Below are 23,071 nucleotides of genomic sequence, written 5' to 3' on the forward strand. Positions count from 1 at the left end.
TCACCTATATAAAACGGTCAGTTAAAGCACATATTTTATCGCAGGACCTGCACGAGATAAACTATCTGATGTCGCGAGAGACATTCGGGATCAAGAGGGTGCATGAGAGCGTTCTTTCGGAAGCGGGATGCAGTGTAAAACGCCCAGCCATCGCCACCCCCACTGTCGCTCGCAAGCTACATCACCTCGTCATTGATCGACAGGCCAACTGATCCATTCCGCCAACTTCCTGTCAGATCTCTTCACCGCCTTTTAAGAATCACACCCTAGATTGTTTCATTGCTGTTGTCCATCTTTTCTTGTGTCGTGTTAAACATATAGCTGCCACGTAACACCTGTTTAAATCAACGTCTGCTATTTTTTTGATTTTAGATTTCCGTCCCATAGTTATATTCCAAGATCTTCCAGAATTAACTTATAAAATATATAAACCAAATTTCAGACTTTTAACGTTGGTTAAACGCTGTGTTTATTTCGGTTGGATATATGGATGCTTTATGGCAGTTCTTTTGTTCGTTCATTAAGAGTGACCCGTAAATTTTTCTACTTTGAAGACAAAATATCGAATATACGGCAAAATGTAATATGTACAATTTATATGTATGTACATATTATAGTGAATTGATTTTATTTTTTGTTTCAAGATTAAATCATCGTAAAAATCAATGAAAAGATTGTAAAAGGTGTGTTATTATTACGGCAAGTATGATTTGCTTTGGTCGAGTGGACGTTCAGAAGTGCATGAATGTTTTGTTTTCGTTTTTTAAAAACGTTTTACGATTCCTAATTTATTTTTTAAATCACAATTTCGTAATATTAAACTGCCGATTGATTGCGTGTTTTATCTTTCCAAAGGGCGCGCCCTTATTACTGCGGTATAATAAATATTTGGAAACTTCTTGATCTCAAATTTATTGTTACATTTTCGAATGTATTAAATTTTTATTTCTTTTAAGAACTGACTATATATATATATATATATATATTATGTTATATATTATATATTATTATAAATAAAATAAAATCTTAATTATATTAAATATCATAATTTAGCCATGTAAGAATTTATATAAGTTTTAATAACCACTATTCGAGTTACCCAAATGCAAAATATGTATATCATTGAAAATTTGTATTTGTAAATAATTGAAAATCTTAGATGGATACATTTAAATGTCATACTTTTTTTATTGTACAATAAAATTGACAGTATATTGGACTAGATGTTTCACATAAAACGATTGGATCGATGCGCAAGTATTGTGTGTCCCATTTTTACACAAAACGCTCGACTGCATCAAACCATTATGCTAAATTGTTGTACATCCGAATACACTGTCCATTATATCTTAAAATTGTAATGAGTTTCAATCTTTCAATTTGTCAATACATATTAAAGTGGACTCACAACATGCAATAAATCATCTGATGTGATAACCAACTCAAACAGAAATCAAGTAAATATAGTTTTCAATGTTGTTTATCTGTTTCCGACAAAAGATTTTTTTTAGTATTGATTATCTATGCAAACACAAAAGACTAGTTGTATTAAAAATATTGTCTTTTTATACCATTAAATCATAATTGTCATCTATTAATTGTACGCGTGCGTCGAGTCACTATAAACATACTGCATATTCCTGTGAATTTTGATAGTTTTACCGAAAAAGAAATAGGCTTGATGTAAGTGCAATCAAGATTGGCAACCGTAACAATAATCGCATTCACCCTATGTTATTCATGCACACTAAAACATTACCTTTGCGCATGTTCAATGTTAAATTGTTTTACTATAGCCAACAGTACCTATTTGCGATTCAGGATATATTACCCAAATACTGCGACACTTGTATCTGCGGTATGTGGATTTATTCAATTTACCACTGATAAAATCAATACTATTAAATTATATAAAGTGTATGTTAACAATTCATCTATATTTGGCTTTTTTATACCATTGTATGTCAAATTTTAAATATTTTAATAGTTTGTAGAAAATTGTGATTTTAAAAAAACAGCAATACTTCTGATCGTGCGAAGCAATGTTGCCATGTTAGTCATTGTTTTACAGTCTGTCATTTCAGTTTCATCTATGCATGGCATTCTTAATTAGTCAATTTTACACTACGTCGATATTATATGCATCAGGTCTTAGATCTTTATAATATACATAATATTATGTACTATTATTTTTGTACGTCAGGGCCAGTGTGTTTTATGTCTGATTTTGACAGGGATTTGGTACAGATTTTGTAACTAAACTGTTATTCTTAAAATCATAAAGCTGTAACTACATTGACACTAAAGGCATGACTTTGTTTAGATAAAGATACACGGGCTCTCAGATATAGATTTCATCTCGGGGTTTTGGGTTAAATTTGGTATACTCGACATTATTATGATAATGAATACACAAATTTCTTCCGTGCTAATTCCATTTCATTTTTTAGAAAGTATTTATTGCTCAACTAAATATTTCCTAATATAATAAAAATAATAATAAGGACATGGAATAGTAAATCATGTCTTATGGCGCATTGGCCAATATCTGTAATGCCATAATACTCTTTTATCTTTTTATAATCATTCCTCAGATATGATGGTAAAAGCTAATTATATTGTTTGGTAAAGGTTGAATAATATCCTATTTTCACAGCTTTCAGATAAAAAATGTCAATTCCTTATTCTCCTAGATTCATTTTTAAATGAAAACATTTTTTTTGTGCTTGAAATGTTATTTAACAACACAGTTCCCTGCAGTGGACAAAAAAATAATGCTTTTAAAATAGTTGAAGTTTATATCAACAGGTGCCACTGTTAACTTATAATAGTACACTCCAAGATCTCGAAAGAGTGTATCTGGGATTGCCAATTTGTGGAAAAGCACACGTGAAACAGGAATAACAAGGTCACACAGATTGCAAAAAATTCTTAACGCTATATGGAAGGATCGAGTAGTTTCAATGGCCACTAAAATTATGCTTATGTAAATATACGTGTACTCCATATTTTAGTGTATAAATCGAAATTATATCAAAGTACTATTTTTTTCACCATCACAAACACTGCAGCACGTTTTAGAACTGTCAAATGTGGTATAAAGTTGGAAGGCATTAAAACATGGCATATTCGTCCATTTATCGGGATGCGTACTTTTTAATGCGAGAAAGAGGTTATGCAAAATCATCCACAGTTTGCCTTGTACACTTTCTCATTTCATATTATATACTATGGCCAATTCGCGATTTTATTGTTTTATAAATAATTGTGTAGGCTTTATGCAAACATGATTATGTTAATTTTACCATTCCTGAGTAAATTTGATCACATTATGCATTTATAGATCAACCAAATTTGATTTGACAACTTTAATAATAACAGTCAAATCATAATAATCTATCATACGCTGATTATATAGTTTTAAATGAATACATATTATTGTTATCAAATTGGAAATTTGTATCTACGTTACTGAACTGTAAAATGAGCAATGTGTGCGGGGCACACAAAACTTAAACAATATTAAAATTATTACCTAGGTTTCGATCTGAAAAATATCCCTGTGAACTATAATAAGATCATAATATGGGTCTTTCACAGAGTGGAGGTTAGTATTAACAGATTTTTGTTTTTACGAGAAACGTATGTTAGCCACTTGCTCAACCTATTAGGTCCATACGCTGACTCCAAATACAAATTGAAAAACAATATGTGCATTTTCCAGACCCAGGATTTGAAACCTGGGACATTATAAACTGGCACGTAAGCCGCTCGACCACTTGTGGTGTCTAATAACAAAAACCGCTAAGTCCACACGGTAAAAATCTAACAAAAATTACATCCATATACTATGTGGAATTACACACGAAAAAATATTTGAAAACGAAGAATAGATGTTGACACGTTGACTATATTTTTCATGAATGCAAGTCAGGATTAATTGGCTAATAGAAACTAATGTTAAAACGAACTATATTGAATAATTTTGGATTCAGTTTTTGTTATTACGCACCTCATATGCAGTTTCCTGCCATTGCAGGATATTTCTTTGTCAGTAAACATGCAACTACAATAACAAATGTGGTCGCAATGTTGTAATTTTTTAAGTTTTGCGTTGTTATCTTGTGGCAACAGATGGTATTGTATATAGGTATTGAATTTGATTGATACACGCTATATATATATATATATTGATTCAATACATACACACTAGCAGTGAAAATGTGGTTACTCTCGAACAATGACAAGTCGTATCGTTAAAAATGCAAGCAAAAAGTGTGGATACTAGGATATCTCATTAATTATTTGCTTTTAGTTATAGGCTGTTTCAGAAGTTTTGTTGCCCGTACTGTATTTGGTTTTCTTGTATGATATATTTCCATGTTTATTTTTTAACAGAAATATAAAATATGTCAAGCCTATGATTATATAATATGATAAAGTAATATATTATGTAATTATCTGAAATTGGCTTAAATTTTAATGTACTGGTAAATAATGTTTTATTCTTCATAATAATAATTATATTTAAATATTTTTTTATGTAAATGACAACAGGGCAAACATGGTCATTAATGAATTAATCAATAAAATTAAAAGAAAAAAAACTGCTTTTCAATCAATTTACCTTCTCCTATAAGTATCTGATGGTTCTACGTTGTGTCAGAGTAGAGGTTACAACGTTTGACTCTTGTTCTATAGGTCAGTGTTCCGCAACCGGTGTGCCGTGAGACGATGCTAGGTGTGCCGCAGTGCAAACAACATAAATAATTTAGTATATTCTACAATACTTACTACATGGCTGGTAATGTATTTGAGCACCTTCATGGACTTAATAAAACAATACAAGGTCAGAATGAAAATATATTGACATGCTCTGATAAATTAGGAGTTAAGACTAGGATCTATACAAATGTACCAAATGACCTACCAGACCACGATTGAAAACAAACAATTGATTTTGGATCCGCTGTTATACTTATGATTTGATGATTGTGATATGAAAATATAATGATGAGTTAAAATTGTAATGAACAATAGTTAATATAGTTAAAATGAAATGCCAGCTAGTTTATCGATAGAACATGAAATAAAGTACTTTTTAATCTCAAAGCGTATAGACTCGGCTTTCGGTTAACTTGAACTTTCTGCAAGGAATGCCTCATCTCATAATTAACTTTAATAAAATGCCATTTGTAACCTCGTTTGTAATATGAAAATATAATATTTGGGCGCCTATATAAGTGTGTATTTTAAAAATAGAAATAAAAAATGAAATAAAAACACTGCGTAGATTCGTTGAAAAGGTGTTGAGTAATTAATTATACAACACAATTAGGTACAACATTTAAATTTTGAAATGATACAAAAAAAAAATAGAAAAATTAATACAACGGTGAGATATATTCGATTGGTACGGTGAAATAGATTCTAATTGGTTTTAAATTGTACTTAGCTTTAATTAGGTTGAATACTGCTTGCTCAGCTTGGCTGGAACTATTGTTTGTAAACTTGTCCCTTGTCCGAAAAAGGGAAACATCGAAATGGCGTAGAACTGTTATTCAAAGTTAAACCGGGAGACATCCATCCTGTATCGATTCTAATCTTGGAGTATAGATGTTCCGTGGGCGGAAATAGTGATGTGGTCCTGACCCCATCCACATAACAGATTATTGCATCATCTACCCGAAGCGGGAAGATTTTTTATTCTTTGATTTTTATAACGGTTATTGTTTTAAGCAGGGTTGACACTCATTATCAACAAGGATGTGTCGAATAATATTTATTATTATTTGTTAATTAATTAACGGTATTTATTTAAGTTGCGTTAAAAGATGTAGACATGTCACATGAAATGTAACATGACACCGCCTCAAAAACTATAACTTTGCTGCAAAAGAAATTTCATCATTGCTTTCATACAATCAATACGACTGGATTCGAAACCCTTTTGTAACCAATGCCGAAAATTCTATAGAAGCGCTTTCACTATAAATTCGAGAGGAATTGGTTGAATTGAGAAACGACGGAATGCTAAAACTGAACTTCGCCGATGTTTCATTGGCTATTTTCTGGATTTCGGTTTAATAAAGAATATCCTCAGATTTCCGACAAGGCTATTGCAATTCAGCTCCCATTTACTACGACATATCTAGGTGAGTAAAGTTTTTCAACTCAAGTTATAATTAAAAATAATAAGCAGTCTCGTCTTGACCAAGAACTGGGTTTTTTTTTTGGGTAATTTGGGTTTCTCTTTCAAAAGTCAAAATATATAAATCTTTTACGTTCATTGAAACAAGATCAGTTATTATATTGATAATACAAATACATGGTAATATGTACATTTAGTTCTTCGTCGTGTGTTATCTTTGTATATTTAATTTATCAAATAAAAATTAATGTAATTTTGGTGTATGACCCCCACAAGGGGGGGCTGACAGGGCTCTAGCCTGGGGACCCAGGCTTAGGGGGGGGGTGGTGCGGCGTGGCAGGTCAACCAGATAAGTGAGATATTCACAAATTGCTCTAATAGTAAAAAAAGTCGCCTGCTACGCTCATATTAATATTTTAAAACAAGGGTCGGCATCGTGTCCAAGATTTCGACTTCTAAAATATAGAAGAGAATATTTTTAACCCTCCGTCTTCAAACAGAGCAATCTATACAGGAAATAATAATCACTCTGGTGACCACACGAAATCAAACAATATGACACAATAATATCTTACTTACATAATTTGCGATCCCGATTTTTCAAATAATCTAACCACTCTAACCCCACACCTATTTCATTCACTGCCATTACTTCTAAAAGATGCACTTAACTAAGACCAATACAATTTTTCACAAATTAACATGATGAGGTATAAAGTCGAGTTTATTGTCCTAAACGACCTAAACCTAACCTAAAGTTTCAAATTGTACTGGAATGTTTGTTGTGCCTATGCGTAAATTTGATTGTATTCTGGGTGCCTTTTTGTGTAATGATTTATTATGACGCACTCCCTAAAAACCTAAAAGAACGGTTGATGTACATTTTAAACATATTATATTGTTTTCGCGTTCAATGCAGAAATACGATTTTTTCCAAGACTCTTTATATTCACGAATTTGGACCTGCTTACTCATTGGCTACTCATTTTACTTAAATTCAATAGAAGCACGGACAGTCAAATGATTTGTTGTGGGCCAGGTACGCATGCAAAGATTGTATGTGATTAGTGCAGTGTTACCCAACCTTATTTGTGCCATGCCCCACTTCAACGCTTCAAAAATCTCCATGCTCCCCCTATCAAAATTTCATAGTTAACTAATAAATTCAGAAAAAAAATGAAATGCTTAAAATAAAAAAATGCACATAGGCAATAAATACTATTTTCAATTTTACTTTCGTAAGTAAGTACCTACCTATGTTTAATAAATATTATATTAGATGTACAACTCAGAAAAAAATTAGTGCAATCCTAATGCTTGATGTGAGCTGCAAAGAGTTTTTATGTGAGGACTAATTTGGTCAATTTTAATCTTAAATCTCCACAGTTTGTGAACAAAACGATTTTTTTCAGTAACATATCATTTACAGCGCTAAAGCGCCGCATTCAACTAAATATTATGATGGAAATGGCAACAGTAATTTTCGCGAAAAGTCATGGTTGCAATATAAAAAAAATATTTTCGAAAATGCATTTTTTAACAAAAAAAATGTACCAAATATTTAATGATTTGCACTTTGCCCCCCAAAACATTCAAATTGCCCACCGGTGGGGCGTATGCCCCACATTGGGAAACACTGGATTAGTGCATACCGATTATGTAACATGCGGTATAAATAAACTGAAATTAACTTTTAACAGAACTGCTCACAAACAATATATTTTTGCACTGGGGGGTAACCCTATTTGGCCTATTTCAATACACAATAGGTACTACTATTATACTTAGCCTACCTTAAATTTTATGTCTTACTCATAAAAAATGAATATGCATGGCGACGATATACAAAAAAAAAAAATAATAAATACATATTTGGTAACTATTTTATGATGTTTAATTACGGTATTTCGTATTCTTGTAATAATTATTTTAGTATACCTATCTATTATAATTAAATACTATTATGTTCAGAAATAAAACATTATAAAAGAATCACACGGAATAAGTAATTACAATCATATTAACATGATGCTATAAATGTGAATAATGACAAATTTAATTGAATCTAAAAGAAGTTTGTGTTTCGATAGCTCACTAATCATCTAATACTGTCAACTTCAGTGTTTCCCTCTCCAGTAAACACTTGCAAGCGGAATGATTTTGTTTACTGAAAATTCTGTGGGCAATTTCTAGATTAGCGTAACTATTTGAGCTCGTAAAGTTGTTTCATCAAATTTAATGTTCAATTAGCTACTGCTACAGCTTTTTTAGTTGCCGTACATTATTTTTATTAGTACCTAACTAAAGTCAAGAGTGCGCAGTATAAAAACGAAAAGTATTAGCGGCATTGTTATTTAATGTTCTTTCTAGATTGAAAATTTCGTAAACAAGTCAACTACTGTTTTATATATTATTAATTTTATATACAATTTAGAAACATACGATTTTTACAAAATGAACCCACCCGCAATGTTGTGCTTTCAATAAAGATTACTACATTCTTAATTCTTGTGCATTATTTGTTGAAGAAAACATACAATGATGTTCCTGAGGTGAATGCAAAGTGTGTCAGTATTGTAGAACGTTGTTCACTATACAGGGATCTGTGAACCTCTACTTAAAGACGGTAGCAAAATATGGTCTATTGCTGTGTGTACGTCTGACAGTTTTTGTAGTTGATTAATTGCACAACCTTAAAAGACAAGGTGGACAAAGATTTTGATTCAAAAATAGATTGTGTACAATCTCTATATACCAAAGTGCGATCAAGCACAGGGATTATTATAAAACCGGTTGTATCAAATTTTAATATAGGAGTATCAAGTATAATATAATGTTTAATTTTTCGCTATACATATTTAATTCACTTGAAAATATATTTTGAGTTGATTGTATGATGAATAGATATCGAATCGAAGTGAAGTTATTTCTTACCAGTTGGACCAGCTTGGGAAACTTCTTCCGCACCTCTGTGCCAAATGTTGGAAGACAGAATTACAATTTTAATAAAATTATATATTAAATCTTAATTATAAGCAATTATTTTGACAAATATTTTTTATTTACGTCAAAAAACATGATCATGTCAGCCGGCTTTTAGTGCAACTACATAAGTTTTATGGTACAACAGGTACGTATATTGAATATCAAATACTTGCAAATATGTTTTAAATAAGATAATTTCGTTTTTTTGACAGAAAAAGTTACTTTTTCCACACCTATACTGTCGGGTCCAGTGCTGTTGACATAAATTTTTGTTCAGACAAATATAATTTTTTACTTTAAGAATTTTGTGGTTTGATTACTTTTTTTCTTACCCCGTCTTATCTGTTATGCGTCATGTGTTCACACTCGACTTTGAAAATTTCTTCATCGATACGTATCTCTGTATTATTTCTTCATTGACTTATGCAATACTGTAACATGCATTAGAAAAGGACCGACGTGTATAATTGTGACATACCATATAGGAAAAATACTCTATTTCATAAATAGGTATGAATTCTGGGCATGGTGCCGACCTCTGTTTTAAAACATGTGATTGTAGGATACAATTTATTATTATTATGTCAATACTCGACATATAATTATTCTTAACCCGACAACTAACCATATTTCAAGTGGATGTGTTAATAAATACAAAAAATCGCATACAATCAATACAATTAATTACCTAGAACATCATTTAAAAAACGCCATTTTAGAGTATGTGGCGTCCATGTTTTGGTGTATAAATTGTTCTATGTGAGGTGTGCCGCGGATTTTTGGGAAGACCTTTAGTGTGCCGTGGGTGAGAAAAGGTTACGGAGCACTGCTATAGGTCACGGGTTCGAATCATGCAGCTGGTTATTTTTTTTTTAAATTCAAATTTCGAATTCAAGATTTACAACATGACATGGGCAAAAACAAAGAAAAATGTAACAGTATTAGCACATTCGCAGACATGACATCTATAAACGTCGTATTTTGTGAGATACGAAATGACAGGACGTCCATAGACGTCTTGTACTGTCAAACGGAATACGACATGACGTTTATAGAAGTCGTATTTTGGATTAAAACAATATGTTCCCTGCTACTTGTCATGGTGCGAACATATTTCCATTAGATAGTGTCGTATCTTAAGACTTAACTCATTTCTATATTTATCTAAATCGAAAATTTAAAAAATAAAAATTTTAATATGGGTCATATCACTAACACGTGTTCGCGAATGTGTTAATATTTATATAAAAAATAGAGAAATTAGTGTTGATCTTTCCTTGGATGACAAGTTGGGGAATGCTGTACTGTTGCCTCTCATAATGTGGCTGAGATGCTCTATTTTTCTGTTTTTGATACTACGTAGAACTTCTTGGTCCTTTACCATCCGATTGAGAACTTCAACATTTGTCACCCGGTCAGTCCAAGGAATTTAAAACATCAAAAGAAAATATCGACATACAGTCACACTCGGTTATTACGATCACAGATATAGCGAGATCTCGGATGTAACGAGGAAACATTCGTTGACATTTTAGTTTATGATTTTCTCCATACATTTATTCACTTTTATAACGAGCTACTTATCGGTTATACCGAGCTAAATATTGTCAAAATTTTCTTTAAAACTGTTAATGTGTCGATCATTTAAAAACATTTGGACCCTAAGCAATAAAATCCGACTGGACTGGATTACGTTTGTGACACTAGTTAAGTGTCTAAGTATCTACCTAATTGGTGTTTTCGCTGACAATATTGAAAAAGTATACACACATATGGTTGAAATTGCATGTAAAAAATCCAAGGTGTGTGAAGTCACTAGGTACCTACCAGCGTTCATTACAATAAACAACTTCTTTTGTAGTTTATGAATGCCATGCTTGTTTCGAGGAAAAATTCCAATTGTGTATTTTTGTTTGAATTGCGACTTTTTGTGTTATGTGACCGCTCATTTAAAAATACCTATTCTCTGATATAACGAGTAACGCTTATAACAAGTAATAACCAAGTTCGATTGTAATTAGTTTTGTTTGAGACCTATATTTTTTAGGTCCACCCTCTCTTTTCTTCTTCCTCTTTCTTCGGAATCAAGGAAATAATAATTCAATTTGTGAAAAAAATATTATATTATATAAGAAATCAACATTTTATAAAAAGAACTCATTTGCAAAATTATCATTACCTACAGTCATAAAAATGAGACATGGACTAATTAGTAAAATATATTATATGCCTACCATAATCCTAAATGAAAATACAAAACGTATGTACAAAGAAGAATTACAAATTAATAATATTATTACACCCCAAAGTACCCGAGAATAAATGCATTTAAATACATTTCGACGGGGCATTTTTAAACATTCATTCATCTTGACAAAAAATATTAAGATTTGGATGAAAGATTAATGTCAGTCAATTGTTCCTTTACTATCTACAATGGACGGCTTACAAAAGAAGTAATTTTTAAAAACAAATCTATAATACTTAATGAAAAATATATCTTAAATCTAAGTGAAACAATATTTTTATATTTCTTGTTAATTATTGAAACCGATGATACTTAATTTCGTTATAATTACAAGATCTGACAAAACAGAACACAGTAAACAGGGTATGTAGTACATATTTTATTTAACAGAATTGCCATCGGTGTTGTAATGATATTTTTAAGTTAAAGTTTGTACTATAATATCCAAACTCAAATGTGCAATGAGATTATTAAGTAGACAAAGTATAATTAATCTATATTTTGAAAGGCACTCTCAATTTATTTAAAACCTTTAATGATTTCTGAAAATTATGCAGGTATAAAATAAAGAATGTTGCTTGCATAAAAAATAATTCTATTCACAATAATAATATATTATGAGAAAAGATCTTTTACAGCACCCACGAATAATGATTAATTATATTAGAAATTCATTACATGATATATAAAATTATGACTATTGTAATCTGTTTTCATACGATTCGAGATTCATTTTTAATATTGATTAATTTAAAATCGGACGTGACATAATTTTTATTTTTAGTATATTGAAGTCTAATAAAAATATCTTCTTAATTATGTACATTAAAAAAAGTATTTTGCAAATTAAATAATTTCTTTTTACTTAATTAATTGATATCCGAAATAGTCACATATTATGTTTATAATAATATAATTATGGGAATATTGTTTGTCATACGTACTTCATACATACGCCATAATGAATTAATACTATGACCATTTATCAATAAAACACCTATTTGCTGTTATAAAAATTACAACTTAATAATTTAAATTATCAGTAAGGTAACGAGATTACTCATATGGAATTATTAATCATTCGTTTACACGTTAAATACTTTAAATTGGGTAATACAATTAAATTGTACAATTAGATTGTATAAACAAATAATATGCAATTAAATAGTACATATACACAGATTTAATACAATTTACAGTTAGATTGTATACATCTGTGCTGTATGTACATTATTTATTTTAAACTTTTAAAGTTATTGTGACAAATTCACTGTAGTGTGTCATGAGATTCATCGCAGAATAAATTGCTTTTATTTAATCCAGAGTATTATGTGTAATATATTATTATTTCCACGAATTCATTATGTCAAATATTAAAATCTTATCATAGGGCTTATCACTATGACACATCTCTCATCCGATTACGCGAACGCGCTTACCACTCACAGACGATGACACTTAAGAAACTAACCTCTGTTTAAAGTAAATCTAACGGTTGCAGAAACATTTTGCAAAGAATGTAACGTACTTGTTACGGCATGATGTTGATGATGATGCAGTCACACCGAGATCATTCCACCGGCTTACAAAATATTAAATTAAAAATACATTATAAAATCGTAAAAAAAGTTTGACCAGACAAATGGACGGTTCATAGAATAGTTCAACATAAAATATTAACTACAGGAGATTCAGCAATCCGAATAAAACTGCCACTACGAGAATATAATTGAAATTTCGCTTATCTAATAAATAATTGTTAATTATTGTGATAATCTATATGGAGCAAACATCGATGATAGCTTAGATATGCACCGATAATATTACATAAAATAATTATACTTTCATACTCTATCTCATTTTTATTCATAATGTGAGATGTATAAAAGAATAAGACAGAATTAGAAAGTATGTCTTTTTAATTACATATATTTTAATGGTAGATTATTCTAAGCTATCAAGGACAAAAGTTGTCTCAAATTGTTTGAATCCTTCAATACGAATGTAAAAAAATACCGATTTATACAACACAAAATTCAGTATAATATTGATACCCAAAAATTTCAAAAAACCTTTCTTCTATAGAGCCTAAATGTATAAAATTGAACCAAAAAAACTATCTCTGGTCTACTGATTAAGTTAGCTTCATTTGAAGAGGACTTCACACTTCACAGTACACTACAATTTTAGATTAATTAATTAAGTCTTGAATACTTAAATTTGATTTTAATTTGACATTTCACGCATCAAAGTAGGCATTTGAATATAAAATTTAGCTATGACTACCGGTGGAAAATAGTTCCATGTCAATTTTGTGTAAGCGGCCAAAAGCAATATACTGACCATTATTTTTAAGATGAATAGTCATGGTAGGTTATGTAAACAAAGAAACAAGACTTTAAGCCGGATTGCGAGCCACCATTTTGTTTTTGGGGCTGCCAATAGAAGAAAAAAATTAAGAGCTTGTTACCAATACAACCATACGTACAATCTTTCGATTTGAAAATCAAACTCTTCAAAATTCCTAATATGGAATGCGGAATGGAGTCCTAATTCTTTGCACTAAAATATTAAAGGGAATAATGTGTTGTCTAATAAATGAATAACCATAAACAAAAAAGGAAAGTATTAATTCATCTCACAATCAAATACTTGATAATATTATCAAGAATTCTGTCACGAATTAACGTAATTATGTATAAGTATTGAATGATTCAACCTCTTTGACTTTCGATACATGCGTTAAGAATTACACCATAAAATAACTGCCGAGTCAATTGACGCGGTAAACAATAATACCTCAATATTATCGGGGAAACTTTATAGTTAGACATCAAACATAATACCAACTCTTAACAATTAAAGTTTTACAATAACACTTACATTTATTTGAACATTTTAGATAACAATACAATGCGTCTTTTGCGTTAGGCCGATAACGCAACTCAAGTAAGTTATAGTACTAACAGACTATGTCACCAGCTGTCATATAAATGCAAATAATCTTTGATGTCTATGAACATATCATACATAAAAACTATTTTCATGAGAATCCATGATGCTAAGTTTACATCATGTAATCAAATGTGACAAGAAACGAAGGTAGGTGTTTATAAGGTTTGTGACCTTTGTTTTTCCAGTGGAAACAAATGAACAAACGCACAGGAGGTGAATGGTACCATCCTGTGAATGTGTCAACTTGTGTGAGGGTGTGTACATTGTCTTTCTGATTTTCAATTTCGAGAAATAACGGAACAATTTTAACATAAAGCTCGGTGATAACGAAGTGGAAATCATTCTAGAGATTCAGAAGGCTTTCAGTAATGATTCCATGGGCACCACACATTAAGAAGTGATACAACCGGTTCAAAGATGACAGCACGACGGTGGAGAGACACATTCTGGTAAGCTGAAATGATGAGGTGCCTGCAAGTCATGCTGGGCTCCTTGTGATTGTTTGTTGTTCTCAAAGGGGGAAAAACTTGGGGAATTTGGATCACGAGAATACAATATGTGTACAGCGACGGCTGAGTTGTATGCCATTTACAAAAGGTGTTCTAAAGATGCTTCCGAAAGATGACCGCTAAGAGAAGTGTGTGCAATCTTAATTAGACTATTTTAAAGGAGATCAAGTGTTTCCGATCAGATACTTTAGACTTTATATACGACGACCTGTCACATAGTCTGTTTGGACCTTTAAAATCATTGTTATTTGAAGTCACTCATGTTGATATGAATAAGTTACAACGGGCCTATATTCATATCAATATAAAATATATATATTCATATAAAATGTCATTAGGTATATGTTATATTGGTAGTCGGACAACGATTATTGCATATTATGTATTTTGTAATAGTCCTCTTTTCGACAAACAATAATGCAAAATGAACATTCATCAAAATAAAACTATTACATAATATCATTTGGCGAAATGAATTACTTCCAGATCTGTGATCTGCGAAACAAAAACTCCCTTTGGTCTTTCAAGTACAAATCAATTACCCTCAGCCAACGCTTCAACCTATGACATGTTGGTTCTAAAATAAGACAACCTGTGAACTTTACGCATTACAGGAGAATTTTATACTATGTTGAAGTAATCGCACATAAATCATCTTTTAAATTAAATTATTGGGATTAACGTGGAGTATAATTGATGAAAGAGACATGCAATTAACAACTTGCTGAAAAATTTCACATGAGTGGGTCCAATTAATCAATATTTATCAAAATATATTAGAATATTCAAAGAGATATTATATTATAAAATAATGTTTGTTGAACCACCCCTTCTTAAAATTAATCATAGCAATAATGTATTTTTTACACTAGGAAAGTTTTATTTAACTTGACATCCTTTTTATTTATCTCTAATTGAGTTTACCCTATTATGTATGAGACAGTATTTTTTAATATGTTGGTTTAAAGTGACATTTTTTATTAATAATACAATGTAGTTTCTAATTCACCCAGAGGTGATTTTCTTTGACACAGACGCCACAATCGATTTGTCATAAGAATTAAAAGGGGGTCTCGAAACAGTTCAAACCAATCATAAAATATGGGTATTTCTCACAAATAGATGCGTACTTGTAAACAACAAAAAACAAACCACAAATATTATCATAATTTTAGGAAAGAGAAACATTGACATTTTTACTAGGAGCATTAGTAGTTGGAATTTGTGGTTTTTATTTTATTTTTTACCATGGTGGACCTCAAAATTAGTCAGTATCTCAGGCCTCCAAGTACCCTAAACCTGACACTGAATTTACCTAATCTACTGGCGTTACTCTGGATCAATTTATATGTTATTTCCTTACTTTTAATTTTTAACCTTATTTAATTTATTGTCACTAGATGTCTCCAAAACCTATTACACTCCACCTTAAGTTAAAGACAACATAATATTATGTAATACAGTACATAATTAACCTTGAACGAACATTTACAAGTTATATTTAAAAAGTGTGTGTTTGTGTGTCAATTCAGTTTCCGAAGTGACGCGCAAAACGCAGTATCTTTTCGTCATATAAACAGTCAATCCTGGAAGACGTATATTACAAAGAATTATCTACAATCGATCGTTACGCAATAATGAATTATGAAACGTTCAATATTTTGTCAAAAACATTAATATAATTATTGGCGATACCACTTTTAACAGATTATTGTTTGGGCGGAGTTTAAATGATGACATCGTTCGCGGACATCTGAAGTAGGCCCCTGAGCAGGAAGTTGGTGCGGAAGTTGGCGAAGACCAGAGTGAGGGCTGCGATGACCACCAAGGAGAGGGTGGCCGTGTGGCTGAGAGCCGAGTTGTAGATGGCGCAGTACGGGCACTGCGAAGATCCGCACACCTCGCAAATGTTGAGAAGGTAAGTCGGCAGCGCGTCGAAGATCGTCTCGTTGAATCGCTCTATCAAAGAAAATAGGAATAAATAAAAATTTGAGAATTGAAATGACCTAAGTTGAGTGAATCGAATTTAAATATTTATAATTGCAGATATTGGCTTGAATTCTCAGAATGGGATCAGCATTTAGCACCTGCTTCTGATTTTTTTGAATTCATTAGTTGCTTCCATAGAATGTTTTCATAATGTGATGTGTGTAGAAGACTTACCGGGAGAATAGTAGTCGTAGACTCTGATTGGCAGATAACGGGACATATTGGCCACAGGATACCATCGTTCGATAGTGAAATTTATACAGATATCTTCATGGTCCAACTGAAAACAACAAATTAAAATATTTAAGATTCATAGGAACAAGTGTATTAATATTTTCTCGGTCACTGCCACTTTACTGAGGTTTTCATGAGCAGTTCTATTTCTGCACCTGAGTCTTGTCTTGCTGACAGCAATGAAAATCCGGTCATAATCTTGATCTGTCCAGCGATCGTTCTTTATTTTTTACTGTTTACCCTATCGATCGTGACCAGTCACTGTAAACTGTTATCCCCCTTCGAATCATGTGACACAACAATTGAAGACTCAGGTCTTAAATAGATGCTCGAGTGTCTGTGTTATTTCTAGTTTTTCAAGGATGAATTTGTAAGTATATCTGACTGTTCAGGAGATCCAGAAAATACACTTCCAATACAACATCATAAAAGCATTGATCCTTTTTCGATATACTACTTTTATGGTTTATATTTCCGCTGCATAGACATATGGAAAAACCAGGAGTTGCAATTGCCCTGAGTTTGTGTATGCAAGACCCTTTAGATCAGTGTTCTTCAACTAGTCGTCCGCGGACCTTTTTGCCGGAGAATTTATTGCCGGTCCCTGAAATCTTTCACAATGCCTTCAACTGACTATACCGCTACACGATTCGGGGAATTGTGAAAGGGGAAAGGTGACCTCTGGATTAATAATCCCTTATTGGAAGATATTAATTCATGTGCACTTGATCCACGTGAGTAAGAAAAGCTGACCATAATGACATAAAATGCAATTATTGTTTCAATTTAGGATTTCCCCCGATAAAAAATATCCATCTCCGAGTTATAAAGCTATCAGATTATTGGTAGTTTTTTCGACTTCCGATTTGTATGTAAAGACTTTTTTATTTATTTCAGTAATAAAAAACAAACATAGAAATCGAATGGATGTTTATGCAGTGTTTTATCTCTCAGAAACAATGCCACAACCACGTATATCAAATTTGCTTACAAAAAAGCAACACTAGATGTCACACATAACCAAAAATTGTAATTTTATATCATAAGATTTAATAAATAAAATCTATCTATATTGGTTTTTATTTCTGGCCGATACAGGTCCGCGAAATATTTCTCCTATGTTCGCCAGGCTGCGGGTGTCAAAAGGCTGAAGAACAATATGCAAGAGATAACTCAGCACGCGATTGTCCCATTTCCTCATTAATTTATGTTAATCATCATAACCTGTAGTCTGCTTTCTAAAATAAATAATGGTAATGGAAATGTTAAATACAAATAAACTTACAAAGTCGAAATAGAAGAGGACTTTCCTGTCTTGGAAGCGAGCCCTTTGCAGGTTTCTGACGTGTCGGGACAGGATGTATGCGTCCAGTTTTTGTTGTTGAATGATGTATCCAGTTGGAATGGCTACGTCCAAGACCGCCATGCCTGATCGCATTGACTCATTCAGATTGGTCCACCTGACGATACAAACAGAATAATGGTTCAGTATCAATAATGCAGGTGCGGATGACATCAACGTAATTGGGAGAAATAATCAAGCAACAACAGATTCAAGGGTATACCAAATGGGTCCGGAAATTGTGACGATGCCTCTGCAAAACCAAACATACGACCAAATTGATGGTGAATGAATTAAGGCTGTTAGTTTTAAAGTAGGCAACCTACATGAATATTTATTTCGAGTTAATAATAAAAACTGCAAGGCACACTTACGACTTGATTAAAAAAACGCGAATGGCGGAATAAAATAACTTTAAATTATTAGAAAACCATGTTGAAAGTTTGGAGGATTTTGCAACTCGCTTTTGGAGGTTTGAAACTGACACTTCATTCTCATTTCAATGTTACAGTCAAATACAATATTTAGGTAGGAATTTAATACAGTTGAACGCAAGATAAACTTTTGGTAAACATAACAATTTGTTATAAAAACCAGTAAATATAACATATTTTTTTTAATTACCTACTGCCGCCCAGTACCCATAGTCGATGAGAAAAAGCTTTACGTTATAATTGGAACCTACTTTGAAATCATTTTCTCAAGATAAATAATTAATAAAACGATTGCAATTAGAAAAAAATATAAGCCTTATGTTTTTGTAGATAGGTTCAACAGGGACGGTGAATACTTACATTTCTGTGATTAAATATTTATGAAGGTTACTATGAAATTAACCTATGTTTTAATATCAAAATTAGCTTGATTTGACTAAATAATGAACTAGAATCCAAATCATTAGGAGTATTAAAAAAAAGTGAATGTTATCAACTTAAATTAAATGAATGAGAAGTTGTGTATCATGTACCTTTGACAACTCTGGTAGCTGATGTGCGACTGATTCCTGCCATGGAAGTCAGCGCGCGTGTGCAGACTGAAAGCGCGGACAGGCGGCTCCGTCTGGAACTGTTGGATGTCCACATTGTACTGCACCGACATCTGCAGGATGGCGTAGCCGGCTCCCTTCGCCTGCACCTTCACCGTGCCCCAAGCTTGAGGAATCTAAACAACATTACCATACTGATTAATACCGTGTAAAACAAAATATCGAATGAAAATAAGCTTGTCACTATCATCCAGAACGGATCCACTGTTGGCTAAAGGCCTCCCTATAGCTCCTCCAATCGGACTTTTTCATCACCGTGTACATATTTATACAAAACTTAATCTGTTTTATATTACATGCAAAACTGAAAGTACAGTTTGTGCTCATACGGGCTTCTCATTATCTAGTGCTGACTTACTTCGATACTCTGCAGTACAGCAAGGTTGGCGTCTGTGACGTGCAACATCTTGGTATGTCCGGGCAGGGCCGTGGCTTCGATGCTCACCGACAAAGTGGACACATCTCGCAGCCTCTTCCGAACCGTGTATTCAATCAGGGCCTTCATGGCCACGTGAGTATCCTGAGGAAAAACATTATATGTAATTAATTCTCATCTTATTATTTATGGAACAAAAGATATACTGTCCAACAAGATCTTCTTGGCTACGTGTTAAAACTGTGAACTATCAAGCTCCTCCCATTTTTAACCTCCCATTGAAGCGCCTTCCGGTTAGCGACGAGTTGTCCACGTGTTAAAACTGTGAACTAACAAGCTCCTCCTACTTTTAACCGCACTAGCGACTTTCGGTTATTGCCTAGATCTTCTTGTCGGACAGTACCTGTTCAATTTGTTGTTTTTTGTGTATTCGGATTAAGGCGGATCCATACCTTATTTGTTTGTCGAATGGCAATCAACTAATCCTAACAAAAACAGTCTGTTGATATTTCAATACTGTTCGTATAGTAGTTGTATGTGTGATTTATTTTTACTTAAAGCACATCTTACAAGACACTCGTGCTTAACTATACATACTTCAGAAAGCCGGACATTGACAAAAATGAGCTGTAGACATTTCCCATCAAAAACTCTTTCACCACGTTTATGAAGAAATGAATTTATACAATCGATTGCAGGAAAGTGAATTTAAGTTATAATTGATGAGAGTTTTGTAATATGTATTCCGTACAAGTAATTTTTTGTGATTCTGGATTTTTTTTTCAGCATTATTTAAATTTTTATACAACAGATGAAAGTTTGTAATGGTTTACGAATAGGTATTGTTATACCCCCGAATGGTTCCCATTTGGGGATGTCTCCTCTGTGGGTCAAAGGGGTCCGAACCATTATCAAGCCGAGGCATAGTAAGGGTTGATTGCGAGAAAAAAATAAATAATAATAAAACCGGCAATGCTGCACTTTGTTTGAGCGCCAAAATTTAATAAAACAGCAACGTCTTAATCTTGTACATTGCTTTGAGAGTAAAATTATTGCTAAAAGCGGTGGGAGACTGCAAGCAGCGCTAAATTATTGCAGCAGAGAGATCGAAAAGCAAAGGACCTTGGTGCGGACGCCCAGAATACTAGGAGGTTGAGCAGCCATTTTGGAAAACACGAGAGAATCGTTTTATCATCGTAACCGTAAACACATACATTACCGCGCTCCGAAATAAATTTATAAATATGTAGTCATATAGTAATGTATGTAAATAAAAATCGGCGTTTTCGACCATTCCGGTGTTATTTGTTCACCTCCCAAGTCCCAAAATATCAGACGATGACGATAATCAGTATACCGCCAGGAAGCAAGAAAAATGCATCTGACTTGCACGCATTTGGACGGAGATGGCAGTATACTAAATTAATTACATGATCAATAGTAAAAGTTTCATTATTTATAAATATAAAGGAATTTTTAAGTAGATATTCTAAGCTCGAAATCCGGAATGGTTTTTTATGCATGTTCATGATGTTTCAAATAAGCATTAATTTAGTTTACAAAAAATATAACCAAGATTTTGTGCACATTTACTCGAGTCTGCTCCATTAGTTTGGTTGTAACATATCAGAAAGTCGAAGTTAAAACTTGACACGGAATCTCTCACAGATATATCTTTCCTCTTCATCGTGTCGGGTCTTCAATGGCTACATGGTGTCACTCCAGAAGTTAGTAAAGGTAACATTATTCTAACTACACCATAACTTATAGGATGGGCCTTATTAAAAATAGGTGTTCCATGCACGCATTTTGCCGCACTTGCAGGGTTGGTCATCAGAAAATCCCCATTACACAGTAATATATCAACTACGCCCTATACCACAATTCATGGTCTATTGAAAGCTTTTCATGTTTGGTGCTTGAGACTGACTCCGGAGAAAAAACGCTTTGCTGACCTTAATCATTTTTACAGACTTGCCTAGCCTAGATCAGTTTCCCATGCGGACAAATGGTCCTCTTTAGGTAAGACGGTTAGAGGTACTGTTATTGCCAAAAAGCTTCTTTTAGATTAAATCCTTGGTACGGGCTGCAATTCGGTGTCGTACAAAGGAAGGTACAATTATTCCAGAAAGAATGCGAAATTTAGTGACAGATGTAGACTTCAGATATCCTGTCATTATATTAGGTAACACCATTGTATTATTTTTACCTGAGTGGATGCCCATCCTCCATCAGTGAGTCTCTGAGAGTTCAGCCACATGACGATGGGATCGATGAGCAGCTCCTGACGAGCATTGTACGTCATGAGGGCGTACGCCGTCGCTTCGATGTTGCTGCTGTCATATTTGTAAGGTAGACGAGGAAGAAGGAACGGCTTTTGATTTTCCATCTTGTATGGAGGACTCGGTACGGGTTCTTTACCCCAGTATGTTAAGCCGCCTGAAACAAATTAATAAAATTAAATTCGGAGATGCATAGCATTTTACTACAGTGATTAAATGTGTAGAAAATTAATACTATCGTCTGAGGTTATGTACTTGATGAAATTTGAATTAAAATTCTAATATCAAACTATTCCTATTGAATAGTTTTTAAAAGCCAGGGTTTCACCTTTCGGCATCTTTAGGCGCTATGTAAATATACCACTGATATAGATTATAGTTATATTATATTGCATATATATTAAACTTGCGATAGCTGGCGACTTCGTTTGCATGAAATACCGAAAGAAAAAGTACATAGTCAGATATACAGAATGAAGAAAGACTGATTCAATTCGTTTTTCTTTCCCAAATCAATAAAACATACAACGGCGCGTGCCCCTCTACCCAATTGTTCAACTTCTATGAACATCCAGTCAGTGCCATGTTAGTATTAAAACTTGACCGGGAGCTCGAGTGAGCCTACGCAATCAACAACGGTTGGATGTGGGTGCTTAACCCGTACCTCACCTCATCATTCCACCGCTGCTATCGACTTGTGATGAAATGTTGGAAGTGCATTATTTTTGAGAAGTTTTTCTTACAACTTCTGTAACCTCTTGATATATAAGTGCAAGTTTCTTCAATATTGGTCTCGTTAAAAAGACAATTAAAAAAAAAAAAACTATACCTTGCGCTTAGGTATCATGGAAATAGTCAAAAAATTAATCAAAAGGTCAATATTTCAAGACCCTTTCTTAATAATTTTACGGAGGCTTCAATTCTGATTGAGGATCTGTTGTACAGGTACACCCTT

At 32.8% G+C, this 23,071-nt stretch overlaps 2 protein-coding genes across 4 annotated transcripts in view; one reads left to right on the forward strand and one right to left on the reverse strand.

Annotated features, from left to right (window-relative positions):
• The window catches only part of LOC147074690 (retinoblastoma-like protein 1), a 29,927-nt gene extending 29,352 nt beyond the window's left edge, over nt 1-575 (forward strand). For 2 of the 3 annotated variants that reach the window (XM_085943679.1, XM_085943678.1), the window contains exon 18: nt 45-362. In XM_085943679.1, the coding sequence (XP_085799805.1) occupies nt 45-212 (168 nt within the window). In that variant the 3' untranslated portion in view covers nt 213-362. Of the gene's footprint in view, nt 1-44 lie in introns of all 3 variants that reach the window. The other variant, XM_085943677.1, reaches the window with a different exon arrangement.
• Nucleotides 576-15,719: 15,144 nt separating this feature from the next.
• Nucleotides 15,720-23,071, reverse strand: part of Mcr (macroglobulin complement-related) — a 157,221-nt gene continuing 149,869 nt past the window's right edge. Inside the window, exons 26-31 of the mRNA XM_085943676.1 lie at nt 22,044-22,273; nt 19,817-19,978; nt 19,381-19,574; nt 18,357-18,531; nt 17,012-17,117; nt 15,720-16,807 (exon numbers count right to left, since the gene is read on the reverse strand). Of these exons, the coding sequence (XP_085799802.1) occupies nt 16,575-16,807; nt 17,012-17,117; nt 18,357-18,531; nt 19,381-19,574; nt 19,817-19,978; nt 22,044-22,273 (1,100 nt within the window). The 3' untranslated portion in view covers nt 15,720-16,574. The remainder of the gene's footprint in view (nt 16,808-17,011; nt 17,118-18,356; nt 18,532-19,380; nt 19,575-19,816; nt 19,979-22,043; nt 22,274-23,071) is intronic.

Source organism: Rhyacophila brunnea, unplaced genomic scaffold (genome assembly GCF_057557595.1).
Source record: "Rhyacophila brunnea isolate RB1 unplaced genomic scaffold, BYU_Rbru_1.0 scaffold_16, whole genome shotgun sequence".
Taxonomy (NCBI): domain Eukaryota; kingdom Metazoa; phylum Arthropoda; class Insecta; order Trichoptera; family Rhyacophilidae; genus Rhyacophila; species Rhyacophila brunnea.